General features: G+C 39.9%; 1 protein-coding gene across 3 annotated transcripts in view; it reads right to left on the bottom strand.

Moving 5' to 3' along the window:
- Window positions 1-13,216, bottom strand: part of CFAP43 (cilia and flagella associated protein 43) — a 115,131-nt gene that overhangs the window by 22,699 nt on the left and 79,216 nt on the right. For all 3 annotated transcript variants that reach the window (XM_037804838.1, XM_037804837.1, XM_037804839.1), the window contains 6 exons: window positions 9,747-9,872; window positions 6,086-6,190; window positions 5,084-5,200; window positions 3,708-3,935; window positions 1,945-2,151; window positions 38-127 (listed from right to left, as the gene is read on the bottom strand). In XM_037804838.1, coding sequence (XP_037660766.1) covers window positions 38-127; window positions 1,945-2,151; window positions 3,708-3,935; window positions 5,084-5,200; window positions 6,086-6,190; window positions 9,747-9,872 — 873 coding nt within the window. The remainder of the gene's footprint in view (window positions 1-37; window positions 128-1,944; window positions 2,152-3,707; window positions 3,936-5,083; window positions 5,201-6,085; window positions 6,191-9,746; window positions 9,873-13,216) is intronic.

The following is a 13,216-nucleotide window of genomic DNA, read 5'->3' as shown; positions in this document are numbered from 1 at the left end:
AGAGGGTCCTGAGTACTGTTTAACCAAAACTGCGTACATGTGACGAAAGCCATCGCTCCATTTCACGGGTCACAGTCAATTCTGCTTTGGCTTTTTGCCACATATTCACATGCTTGCTGGCTTTAATCTGAAAGACACAATATAGTTTCCTGCTGTTATTCTCAAAAAACTCAAACCAAACTTTTCTTCCACATGCTGGGAAGAGGTTAGGGAATAAGGAGATGAAAGGGGCTATCTGGATTTTGCAAATGATTTCCTAGGTTGGAATGAAGATGAGGTCTAAAATGAGAGTTGGAACAACAGATGCTACTTCTCTAATATCTTGAAAAGCCTATCTTGTTACTAAGAGGAGAGACTATAACAGGAGTCCTGATTTAGATTAAGGGTGATAGGAGGAGGGAGGCCCAAAGATGTGTCGCCCAAGCCAAATCCTGAAGGATAGGGGTCCTGGGATGTCAAGAGCTTGGGACATTCAAGGAATTGTGAGAGTACAAGAGTGGCCACACAGAGGAAGGTGGTTAGGGTGGCTGGAAAAGAAGCGGGCCGGGGTAGACAGACAGGAAGGGGCTAAGTGAGGTGAGCAGCCACTGCAGAGGTTTAAACAGAGAGGGACATCATACGTTTTGCCTTGTAACAAGATCACTCCGCTGTACATAGACTGGATTAGAGTAAGAGAGGAAGCAACCTCTCTGGGGTAATTATGCAGAGTGATTGCCCACCACAGAATCCTCCCAAGAGGGGCAGAATGAAGGCCTTGATTTCACTGTGCTCCAGAGTTTTAGGTGACATGGCAAGAATCCAGTTCTGGAAGAAACAACCTGCTTAAACATGCACGGTAGAGTGTAGAGGTTAGGAGAAAGACTGAGGTGTGATTGTCTGTGTTCAAACTCCAACTCTGTTACTCACTAGCTTTGTCACTGTGGGCAAGCTACTTAACCTCCCTGTGACTCAGTTTCCTCATCTGTAAAATAGAAGTAATACTGGTACCTACCTTATAAGGTTTTATAATGATATATTAGTTTCAATATATCCAGGGTACTCAAGTTGGTGCCTGGCATCTAACAGTTCCTGTACAAGTGTTCACTCTTACTTCTAAGGCCTGCTATATCTTTTGCCCCAAAGTAATCAAGATGGTTTCATGTAAGCAAAGGGTTTTCTTTGAATATTCTATAGCATTATTAATTTTTTTTTGTTAGAGCAGTTGTAGATTTACAGAAAAATCATGCAGAGAGGATGAAGAAAGATGGAGTTCCTGTGTACCCCTCCCCACCCCCACACAAAGTTTTCCCTAATATTAACATTTTGCATTAGTGTGGCATTATTTTTTTAATGAGATTTGGTCATATTTTAACTTTCTTTAAGGATTTATTTACAACTATCTCTGTACTAAATATCTTTTAAGAGGGCTGCCCAGTGGGCCCCTTTCTCTGAGAACGATACCATCCTAATGACCTAAACAATTACTGGCGCTCCCGCAGCCTTGTTGCTATAACGTGGCCTGACCTCCCTGCACACAAGCACTAGACCCAAGCTGGGCCAAGCTGCCCCTGCTCAGGCAAATCCAGGATTTGGATTAAGAGATTCTAGTTCAAATGAACTGCTCTCTTGAGTGGAGGAGATATGAAGCAGAAACTGCTAGAGGAAGCTGAAATTTAGGGAGAAGTTTGCTAAGAGACAAAGGAGGAGGACTTCCAGACTTCCCACAAGACTCCAGTCTTCGTTTCCTCCTTCCTTCTCAGCTCAGTGTCCAACTCTTCCCTGGACTTCATGGGATTCATAAAAGAAATCTTCATTATTGCAGAGGCTAGCCAACTATTTTTGGTACTTGACACCAAGCATTCTACCTAATACAGTCACTTCTAGCAGTGTAAAAAAGATGAATAAATAAGAGATCAGGAAAACGTCAAGATAAGGAAGGGAAAAGATGACACAGCAAGCCAGTACCTCTTTATCTTCCACAACAAGGGTTCTCTCTGGCTTCTCACAGTCTTCAAATTCTGGTTGCCAGACATTTTCTTCCAATTCTAGATCTAAAATAATTTCTTCAATTCTTTCATTTCTTTCCTTCACACGTGCAATTTCAAACTCTTTTTGTTTATATGCAGCATCAAACTCATTATTAAAAATAGTTTTTACTCTGTAAATAATATCCTGAAAGATTAATATGTTATTGAAAATACATCACACATTATATCTTTACTGGTAACATGATCCCACTGTTTCATTTTCCTTCCTAAGTCATTCCACAAATTATCAGTTAAGTTAATCTTTCTAAAATACTGTTCATAAGTCATTTCTGGGTTTAATAATCTACAGTAGCATCTAACCATGGGCAAGACTGAAGCAACAGCATAACTGTTATACCACAAGCTGTTTCCTGAAATGTAAGCTATAATTCAATATGCTGGTATGTTGATTGGTAGATGCTGTAAGTGGGTGATGAGTACTTGAAGGCTCTTTGGGTTTTTCTCTCTACTTTTCAGTATGTTCTAAAAAAAAACTCCATCAAAAAATTAAAAAAGCAATATGCAGTGTTTAAGTTGGGAAATGTCTTCTTTTGGGAACCCAGTTTGGAGTAATGTGGAGAGAGGTTGCTTCTTCCATAGAATCACAGCTATGCACAAATATTCTAAGGTGGGAAGTGAACCCAAGCTAGCCTGCTAAATCAGTCAATTTCTAAGGTGGCAGTGGGTTCACCTGGATGGCCCCCACCACAGCTGACGGCTGAAACGATGGGTCAACTCGAGGAAGTCTTTATTTTACAATCAAAGTTCAGTCTATATATTTGTCATACTGAAGATGAAGGCAATGAAGTGTGTGTGTGTGGGGGGGGATATCTTAACATTTTGCACCAAAATTTGTCTAGGCTGGAAACTATCTTTGTGTTGAAAATGCCTTAATAAAGCGGCAGGAAAGTGAGACCCTAAGGACATGGGTCAGTGGAAGCTGAGCAACAAAAGAGACGACTAAACAGTTCTGAGGCTAAATGAACAGGAATTTCAGGGGTTAGAGGAAAAGAAGAAGAAAGAAGACTAGAAAGAGACAGTTGAGTAACATGGCAGGAGGCAGGGATGCAAATCGCAGACAGAGCTGAAGGACTTTCAGGAACAGGAATAGCCAACATTAAAGTTCAACTATTTGCATTGGTGCAATCTCAGTTCTTGCATTGTCGAAAACCGTCAGCAGGGTCTTCTCCAAGTGCAGATGTGTTCTGAGACTGACTAGTTTGGTGGAAAGTCAGGAGTAGAGCTCAGAGCCAGAGGGAACCCGGTACTTTATCCCTAAGCCCTGGAATTTACAGAAATCTTAGAGAGGACATTGTATTTCCCCATATTAAGGAGAAAGATAAGCAATAATGTCTTGATCTTACAAGGCAATCCTAACTGATGTCAACTGGATTACCCAGAAGATGGCATTTGAGGGTTTATTTTATCTTTGAACTTACTAAAGATTTTGGCAGAAGTATGGTTTGTGGTGCCAGCCAGTGTGGGATGTTCTTTAGAAACCTTGGTACTACAGAACCCAGTCTGAATAGATGAAAACAACTCTTGAACGCAAGCCCTGTCTCAGGGACATGGACACTAGCCCATGTACTTTAAATAGGTCATTTGATGGGCATTAGATTTTTCAATAGAATTCTTTAGATTGCAGAATACCTGATGGGGGAGTTTTAGAGATTTTCAAGAATAAAGAGAAAATCCACCCACCTTCAGTAATATAATTTGGTTGATTTTCTCCTCTCTGGAATGAAGTTCCAATTGGCTTGACAATAAAGAGGTATCTACCCCAAAATCAGTACTCAGACTGCCAAGCAGGTAATTGGGCAAGTTAGTATCTTTTACTGCTTTGTTTTCTTCTTCCTCTTCATCCTCCTCTTCATGGTGCTTTTTAACCAAGGTAACTGCAGACTGAACCTCTATAATGTCCTTTCGTAGCTTTATATAGAAAAAGACGGCATGGAAGTTATTCAATGATAAGAATTCTCTAAAGGGCAATTCTGTGACAACTCAGTGACTTCAACAATTGTGTTAAGATGTTAAATTCTCTCACTAACAACTGAATTCAAAGTGATGAATAAACCCAAAAACTGATACAGAAGAGATTAAAGCTTCAGAAACTGATAACCTGAGGATAAATCAAAAGAATAAAAATTGTTCTTGATAGTATATAATATTTATATTTTTGTGTCAAGATGACAGCTCCTTATAAATATTTTGAGTCTTTCTTGGTGCTTAAGCATTAAAAAATATACCTTCTCTTCATATTTCTCAAAGGAACTAATTCAAAGAGGACTGGTAGGTATAAGTTAGGAATTACGTATGACTTCATTTTATATATCAGAAAAAGAGAAGAAGCAAAGTTCTCACCAAAACAAAGACACATCATAGGAGTGGGGTATATTAGTGGTAGGACAGAGATTGCTGCTAATGAGGCTGGGGGTGCTTTAGGAAAACCATAATTCTATCAAAACAGACTCTATTTCACCTTTGCTCAACTATCTTAAAATACAATTTCTGGTGTTAAGGCAGGATAAAAAGAATATTGGCGGGGAAAAAATATCCCTACATAAACTATGGACAATTGTAATAGTACTACTTTAATAATCTTTCATCAGTTGTAACAAATGTAACTACTATTTAAAAAATAGAATTACCCAAAAAAAGTGTTACCATCAATTTTAACAAATTTTCCAAACCATTGCAAGTGTTGGTTGGTGGGATGGTGTATGGGGATCCTGTATTTTTTGCATGATTGTTCTGTACACCCACAACTCCTCCAATTAAAAAAAAAAAAAAAAAGAATATTGGGTGGGTGAAGACAACCTCTGACCGGGGCAAGAAAAAAACCTCCAACTCTCATTTTTTAGTATATCCTCATATTTGAAGGCTAGCCAGTGATGTAAAGGATTCACTTTGTGGACACAGGGTGTTCATTAAAATATATTCTACAAATTAACAAGGAAACAGAAATGTAAATACAATCTCCAAATTTATCTTAAATTGTATGCCAACTCAAATCTGTCTGAAAGAGACCCTTAAATAAAAAGCATCATTCATAACAACATAAATACTTAAAACTGTACTTTAAGGCACTCTTCTTCAATCCTCTTTTGCTGTAAAACTCTTTCCAATTCTTTCAACTCTTCAGCTGTGCGCTCTTTCAATGGGAAGTTGTCGACCACATAGGGGATGTGAAAACACTTGGGGAAGAAAGCAAGATGAAATAAACCAATTTTTAGTACAATTTCGCATATCTCGGGGTGGAGTGATGGGTGTTTTCTCTTATTAAAAATTAACTTACAGACTATCACTGACAATGGAAACATCTTTAAAATAAAACAATACTATTTCATTGGTAGTAGTGTCATCTTTGTATAAAATCACTGCATTTTTGTGAAGAATTTATTCCTAGAGCAGTGATTCTCAGCGAGGGGTGATTCTGCCCCCCCACGGGATGTTTGGCAATGTCTAGAAACATCTGTGATTGTCACAACTGGGGGTGGGGAGTGCTGCTGGAGTCCGGTAGGTGGAGGCCAGGGATGCTGCTAAACATCCTGCAATGCACACAACGGGCCCCCACAACAAAAAACTACCCAGCTCCAAATGTTAATCGTGCCAAGCCTGAGAAACCTGTTCTAGAGTCATATTCAATCACATACACGTAGGATGACCGTATACTCTATTATCCAAACGGGGGCACTTTGACAGTGGAAGGGATGCTGTTAATAGTTCCTAGTACCACAGCCATGAACTGGGACTTCTGGTCACACTACACAAAGATGGAAACTGTGTTGGGAAGATTCTCAACATGAAAGCATGAAAAACAGCCCCTTAGGAAATGCGAAGGCAGGCACAGATGGAATATGAATGGCGTCATGTCTTTCGATCTGTGCAGAATGTGAGGTGGGTCAAGAGAAAGTGACACAGCTGGGTGGAAGTCACAGACTTCTGAATAGGAATGGGGAAGGCATGCTTTGCATTCTTCACTATGTATGCATTTTCTTAAATTTATTTTTTAGTTTTCTGCCATATGACTTTCAGTGAAATTTCTTATCAAAGTTTTGTACCTGGGTTATATGTGTTACCTTAAGAGCTCGCCCTTTCACTGCCATCGAATTCCAGCATTCTTCTTTTATAAGGTCAGTCAAATATCTCTTGGCTAGGTTATCCATCTCTACGTCCTTTCTTATCTTGAAGAATATAAATGAAAGGAAAAAATGAAAATGAAAACATGGCCTCTTAAAAAATAGTTTCAATTGTGAATTCACTAATTCTAGTCATGCCTCAAGTTTAGTGACAGAATTTGACTGTTTCTCCCCAATACAGCTGCTCTGTGCTGAGATGCACTTCCAGAGTTATACATCCTCGTCTTTGAGAACATTTCCTGAAGTTTGTTTGTAGCTTGGGATCCCCCTCCTTGAGAACTGGGGAGTCAATACAAATGCCCCCAAAGGCAGCAGGTCCTATATGTGAGAGGAGTGAGGTCCTGTGTGTGAGGACAGACGCCTGGTGGGTGAAAGGGAGGGTCTGGGGAGAAGTGGAGCTGGAGAGCCAATACACCCAGCCAATGGCTGCAGGGCAGGGGTGGGGATGGGGGTGTAGACCCACTAGGCCAAATCTTGTTTTATTGGAGAAGTCTGAAATGTGAAGTTGCCAGATTTCTAAATGTTGGCTTAATTTTTGTCAACACATACCTGAATTGCCAGTTTGTGATCTCTGTCTTGGGGTCTTTACTGCATTTAATTCCTGTATCATTTATGTTCATAATAAAAAGAATGCTCCCCTACTTTGGGGAGCATATCATTTACATTTTCCCATTTAGAAACATAAGGATTACCTCAATTCATTCTGCTTCAAGAAATTCTATTCCTAAACATTCGATTAATTAAGTATTCCCAGTTTAATAGAGTTTGCTAAAAGACCACATGAAGTGAGACCCAGCAATCCTGAGTCCTCAGTATCCTCTTGAGAAGCTTTCTGGCATTTCACTTTATGGACTGAATCATTAGCAAGCTAAGATTAGTAGCCCTTAGATTTTAAAATGTCTTTTTTATTCATTGTCTGATCAAATGGTTTTAATTTTCATTTTATTTCTTTCTTGTTTTGATCCTTTGAGTTAATGGCTAATACAGATTCAAATGATTTCTTTCCTAAATAAACAGCTGTTTTGGCAGCTCATTGTCAGAAGCTGCAGGCTTTCCAGCCCCGCCCCTTCCTCCCTCCACTGCTGGGGTCATTTGATCAACCCCTTTAGGCTCTAGCCCCAATGGTGTGTCTGGGTTCTCTCTGCTGGTCTTTTTGGTGTTTTCTCCATTTTTTGAGACCCTGGCAGGGGCTGGCTAGTAGGCTAGTTCCTTTAGGATTGGAATCCCTGAGAGGTAGGGATGCTAACTCTACCCATTTTGCTCCAAACACACTGGGTCTATGGTGCCATTGGCTAACACCGTTCTTCCCAGACTGTCTGGTTTCATTGTCATTCCCAGTCCAGCACTGAGACCTCTTCAAAAGCCCAGAGCTCAAGAGAAATAAAACAATATGAAAGAAATCAGCATGTAAAGAGTCCTTTTCTGCAGCGAAGCCAGCCTCAGAGGATCAGGAAGACTTTGTGAGGGATGCACAGGAATTTGGTAAGTGGCAAGAAGGGGCATTTGGGGCACAGGCATGGAGATGGGGAGTGGGCAGTGTGAGAAGGGTGAGTTCATCAATGATATGTAGTTGAGCAGGCCACAGAAGCAGGTTCATGGTGCCAAGTGGCCAGACACAGGCTTAGGTGCAGTAATGGTAGGGTGAGGATGGCTACAGTCTAACCCAAATTCAGAACTGAGTGGTCAGTATGAATGGGCTGGAGAACCCGGCACCAGGAGAGGAGGGGCCATTCCAAGACTGAGCCAAGCCAGAGCCAAGGAGGAAGAGCCTGCAGCCTGCTGGAAGCAGACAGGGGGCCCTTCCTGGCTCTGATCCGGAAAGTTGTGTGGTCTTAGCCAAGTGCCTCTAGCTCTCAAGGCTTCTGTTTCCTCAAGCGGGGATAACAATAACCTACCTTTATGGATTGTTGTGATGGTCAAAATAAATAGCACTCATAAAGCCCTAGACTGATGCCTATCTGTTATAATAAGAGAAATGGGATAATTTGTGATAGCTTCCTGTTGCACATTTAGTAACAAAAGCTAAATTCTTTACCATGATATACAAGGTCCTCAGGAGCTGGCCTCTGTCTACTTCCACTACCTCATTCCATGAGGCTCTCTTCTGTCCACTGGGCTCCAGCCTTTCTGGCCTTTCTGTTCCTGGAATATTCCAAGCCCATTCTGCCCCAGAGCTTTTGCACTTCCTGATCCCTTTGCCTGGCATAATCTTCCCCCAGATCTTTGCACAGTCATCTCCCTCTCTTCTTTTAGTTCTCAACTGAAATGCCTCCCCTCTAAAGAGGTCTCTTCTGACCACAGTAAGTAGATCCCCCACATTATTTTTGATCATAGCATCCAGTTTTATTTCCATCACACAATATATGGAACTTTGTTTATTGTCTGTCTCTTCCACTAGATTTGCCCCATAAGAGAAGGGATCTGTGTGTCTTGTTCATTGTATTCCCAGCACCTAGAATAGTGCTTAGCACAAAATAGGTGCTCAATAAATGTTGCAGGATGAATAAAGGGATGGATGGATGATTATCCCAGGTAAATTTTATCTTATGAGTAAGTCTGTTGAGAACCTTTCGGTACTGATTCCAATATATTTTCTATCCTTCCTAGCCTCACGTCATCCACCAATTTGACAAGCCTGCCTCCTTTCTATCTTCACCCCAATCATTAATAAACATGTTTAACAGACAGTATCCTGTGGAACATGATTGGAAACCTCTCTCCCAAAGACATCAGTCAAATAATCAACTCCTTACGGTATACTTGTCTAACTAGTTATAATACACCTAACTGTCTTTGAATCCAGGTATCTTTCTTTCTCTCGTTCAAAGGATAAATGTTTTTATACTTGCACACTCAAAAAATTAAAGGTATCATGCAGGCTGAGAAAGATTTGCTTACTTACAGCCTATGGAAAACACTCTTATGACTTTTATTTAAAATAAAATCTATACGAATAAACAATGCAATGTAACTGCCTCAAAAAAAATAGCAAAGTCTGGAGTAATCCGTAAGAGAGGAGGTTTCAGTTTATGCTTTTCTTTAAACTGGACAGATCATAATAGGAATTCTTTTGTGGGTTTCATACTCAAATCTAATGAATTCAGAGGGAACTGCATGTGAAGCTGATTAAACCACATTTATTATGGTCATGGGAGCTGGGATAGTTAGCCTAGACAAGAGAAGGGACACAGGGATAACTGCTTATCTTCTCTAACCATTTTCAGAATGGCCATGAGTAGATGGTGCTCAAGGAGTAGAATGGCCAGTGAGGGCAGGGAGAGAGATTTCAACTCTAATTTAAAAAGAGCTTACTAAACCAGAAGTGTCCAAAGTCAGCATCAGGTGGCTGAGGGGATTTTAAAAATGTTCAAACATATGGTGGAAGATGGTTGGGGTGGATGTCATAGAGGAGACAGAAGCATCAGATGCCAGCTGGCCTAGATGCTTTCTTTTCCCCTAACCTCAAAATTCAATGATCCTCTGACTCATTCCATTTATATGCTGGGAAAGTTCTCATTTTTTTTTCACATTATTCCGGGAAGGTTCTCTTTCTTATTTTCTTGTTATAACTTCATAGTGCATCAGTTCAATTTTTTCATACCTTTGTCACTTCTTCCTCACTTTCATCATAAAGCCTTTCCAGTTCCTCAAGATCCAGGCCAAATTCCTGTTGCTCTAATTTTGCAATTTTAGGTAGTGTTTCATTTTCTTCCATCATAATCAGGACCTGAATTTTAAAATAGGAAAGGATGGTGACAAGCAAAGAATTAAACTTGAAAGAGATGTTTTTACCTAGTCTTTTTAGACAGCAGTCAATAAAAAACAGATGTTTGCTTTATCTAACTACAACTACCAAGTAAAGAATTAAGTTATGGGTTTATTGTAGTTATTAAAGTTTTAAAGTTTAATTCTTAAAAACTCATTCATTTAACTATACAACAAAAATTACAAGTTCATCCTTTCATTGAATGATATTAAAGAAGTGGTTTTAATATTTTAGGTGTGCTAATAGTATTGTGGTTATGTGTTTTAAGAGTCTTATCTTTTAGGGATATGTTCTGGAATACTTAAAGGTAAAATGATACAATATCTTGGATTTGCTTCAAAATAATCTAGGGTGGGGTTTGTGGGTGTGGGTACAGATGAAACAATATTATTTTATTATGGAATTATTCTCTTTACTTTTTGAACATTTCAGTAGCAAAAATTATCTTTAAAATTCATAATTTCTGAAAATTCAAGGGCAAAGGACACACAATTCAACATATATGACAAAGTAATAATATCTTGAATATATAAAGAGCTCTTACAAATTAATAAGAATAAAAAATAACACATTAGAAAAAAATGGAGTCTTCAGTTTCAAAATGGTGGACTAAGAACTGGCTTTACAATCTTCCTTTCCTACTCCAATCCCTAATGTTAATAGAAAATAAATGTAAAACAGATAGATAAATCAATCACCGCAATTGAGTGAGAGAGAGAGAGAGAGAGAGAGAGAGAGAGAGATTGAGAGAGAGAGAGAGAGAGAGAAGGAACCTCAGTTGCATGGAAACTGAGTAACCCCTGAGAGATGAAAATCAGATAGATCTGAATGATGCCTCACAGCTCCATACACCTGCAGGATAGTACTCTACAAAAGGTGGAGACTACATCAGATACGGGAGCAAGGGGTAACCTAGAAGTAACTGACAGAGGAACAGGCAGTGGATAGAACCTGCATGCACCCCTACCCGGTAAAGCTCCCTGAGCCCAGCAGTAATACCAGGAGTGTATGTCTCCAGGTGGAAGGAACTGGAATAAATATTGGGGTTGAAGAGACAGGGCAATGCCCAAGCAATCTATTGACAGCCAGAAGGAATGGGGAACACCCCAACTCACAAGACAGACTTCCAAGGCAGTTTCCAACACCACCTGTCCTTTTCCTTTTACTAAAAATAGACTGGAAAACACGCAGCAGTCAGGACACCAATACTTCTTCACAAGCAGGCCAATTCAATGTAGCCAGATTATAACAGGGAGTTTCAATTATAAAGATGAGCAGACAATAAAAAAATAAGAAATCACGAAATATCTGGGGAACAACACCATGGAAGAGAGACAATAAACTCAACTAATAGGAGACTTGTTATCCATAGAAAAAGAGTTAATTAAGCAAGCAGAGTAGAATTTTATAGTAACCAGGAATGTAAAATATTATATCCCATAAAAAGAATCAGGAGATTATAGAATTTTAAAATTTGATATTTGAAACTGTAATGGTTTGGATATATTCTGTCCCCCAGAAAAGCTATGTTCTTTAATGCCATCTTGTGGGGGCAGACTTACTAGTCTTGATTAGGGTGGAACCTTTTGATTGAGTGTTTCCATGGAGATGTGACCTACTCAACTGTGGGTGAGAACTCTGATTAAATTATTTCCACAGAGGTGTAGACCCTGCCCATTCAGGGTGGGTATTGATTAGTTCACTGGAGTACTTAAGAGAGTTCAAAAGCTGACACAGATGCTGACACTTGGAGATGCAGACAGAAGGATGTTTGGAGATGCTAAGCTAAGAGATGAAGCCCAGAGTTTCCTCCAGAGAAGCTGAGAGAGAAACTCCAGATGCTTAGAGAGAAATGCCCTGGGAGAAAAAAGCAAGGACACAAAGGAGCTGAGAAGAGGAGCGAAGACAGAGCTCAGAGACATTTTGGAGAAAGCCGTTTTGAAACACAGCCCAGGAGCAAAGGACCAGCAGATGCCAGCCATGTTGCCTTCCCAGCTAACAGAGATGTTCCGGATGCTATCGGCCATTCTTCAGTGAAGGTATCCTCTTGTTGATGCCTCAGTTTAGCCATTTTTATGGCCTTAGGACTGTAAATTTGTAACCAAATGAACCCCCTTTATAAAAGCCAATCCATTTCTGGTATGTTGCATAATTGCTGCCTTAGCAAACGAGAACAGAAACCAAAGTAAATCAATAGATGGGGTGAAAAGCAAAATGTACACAGTTGAAGACAGTGATCAGTCAGAGTCCATTAAATTCTCTCTGGGTGTGTTCTAGTTTGCTAATGCTGCCAGACTGCAAAACACCAGAAATGGACTGGCTTTTATAAAGGGGGTTTATTTGGTTATACAGTTACAGTCTTAAGGCCATAAAATGTCCAAGGTAAGGCATCAACAATTGGTACCTTCACCAAGGATGGCCAATGGCATCCAGAAAACCTCTTTAGCTGGGAAGGCACGTGGCTGGCGTCTGTTCCAAGTTCTGGTTTCAAAATGGCTTTTTCCCAGGATGTTCCTCTCTAGGCCGCAGCTCCTCTTCAAAATGTCACTCTTAGTTGCCCTTGGGGTGTTTCTCCTCTCTTAGCTTCTCCGGAGCAACAGTCTGCTTTTAACGGCTGTCTTCAAACCGTCTCTCATCTTCAGCTCCTCTCTCAGCTCCTGGGCATTCTTCAAAGTGTCCCTCTTGGCTGTAGCAAGCTCACTTCTTCTGTCTGGACTTATATAGTGCTCTAGTAAACTAATCAAGGCCCACGCTGAATGGGCAGGGCAACACCTCCATGAAATTATCTAATGAAAGATCTCACCCACAATTGAGTGATCACATGTCCAAGGAAACATCCAATCAAAAGTCCAACCCAATCAACACCAATACATTTCCTGCCCACACAAGACTGCATCAAAGATAATGGCATTTGGGGGGACATAATACATCCTAACCAGCACAGGGTGTAACAAAGAAGGAAAAAGAGATGGAAAGTGTGAAAGAAGAGAGTCTTCAAAGATACATATAGAAGTTCCTATGGATAATATGACTTCAAAAGGAGAGAATAAGAGAATAGGGGTCATGATATTCAAAGAAATAATGGGGGAATTTTAAAAAACTCAATAAAAGCATGAATACTCAAGATTTAAAGAGCATATCAAGCTCTGAGCAGGCCCAGATCTAGAAACAAAATGTTGTCATGAAACTTGAGAACAGCAAATCCTAAATATTTCCAGAGAGGAAAAGCAAATTACAAAGAGAGAACAATCAGATAATAAAAAACTTCATATCAGCAACATCAGTTACAAAAAGATCAATAGCTT

This window comes from Choloepus didactylus, chromosome 15 (genome assembly GCF_015220235.1).
Source record: "Choloepus didactylus isolate mChoDid1 chromosome 15, mChoDid1.pri, whole genome shotgun sequence".
Lineage (NCBI taxonomy): Eukaryota > Metazoa > Chordata > Mammalia > Pilosa > Megalonychidae > Choloepus > Choloepus didactylus.
This window is presented reverse-complemented; position numbering and strand designations above follow the sequence as displayed.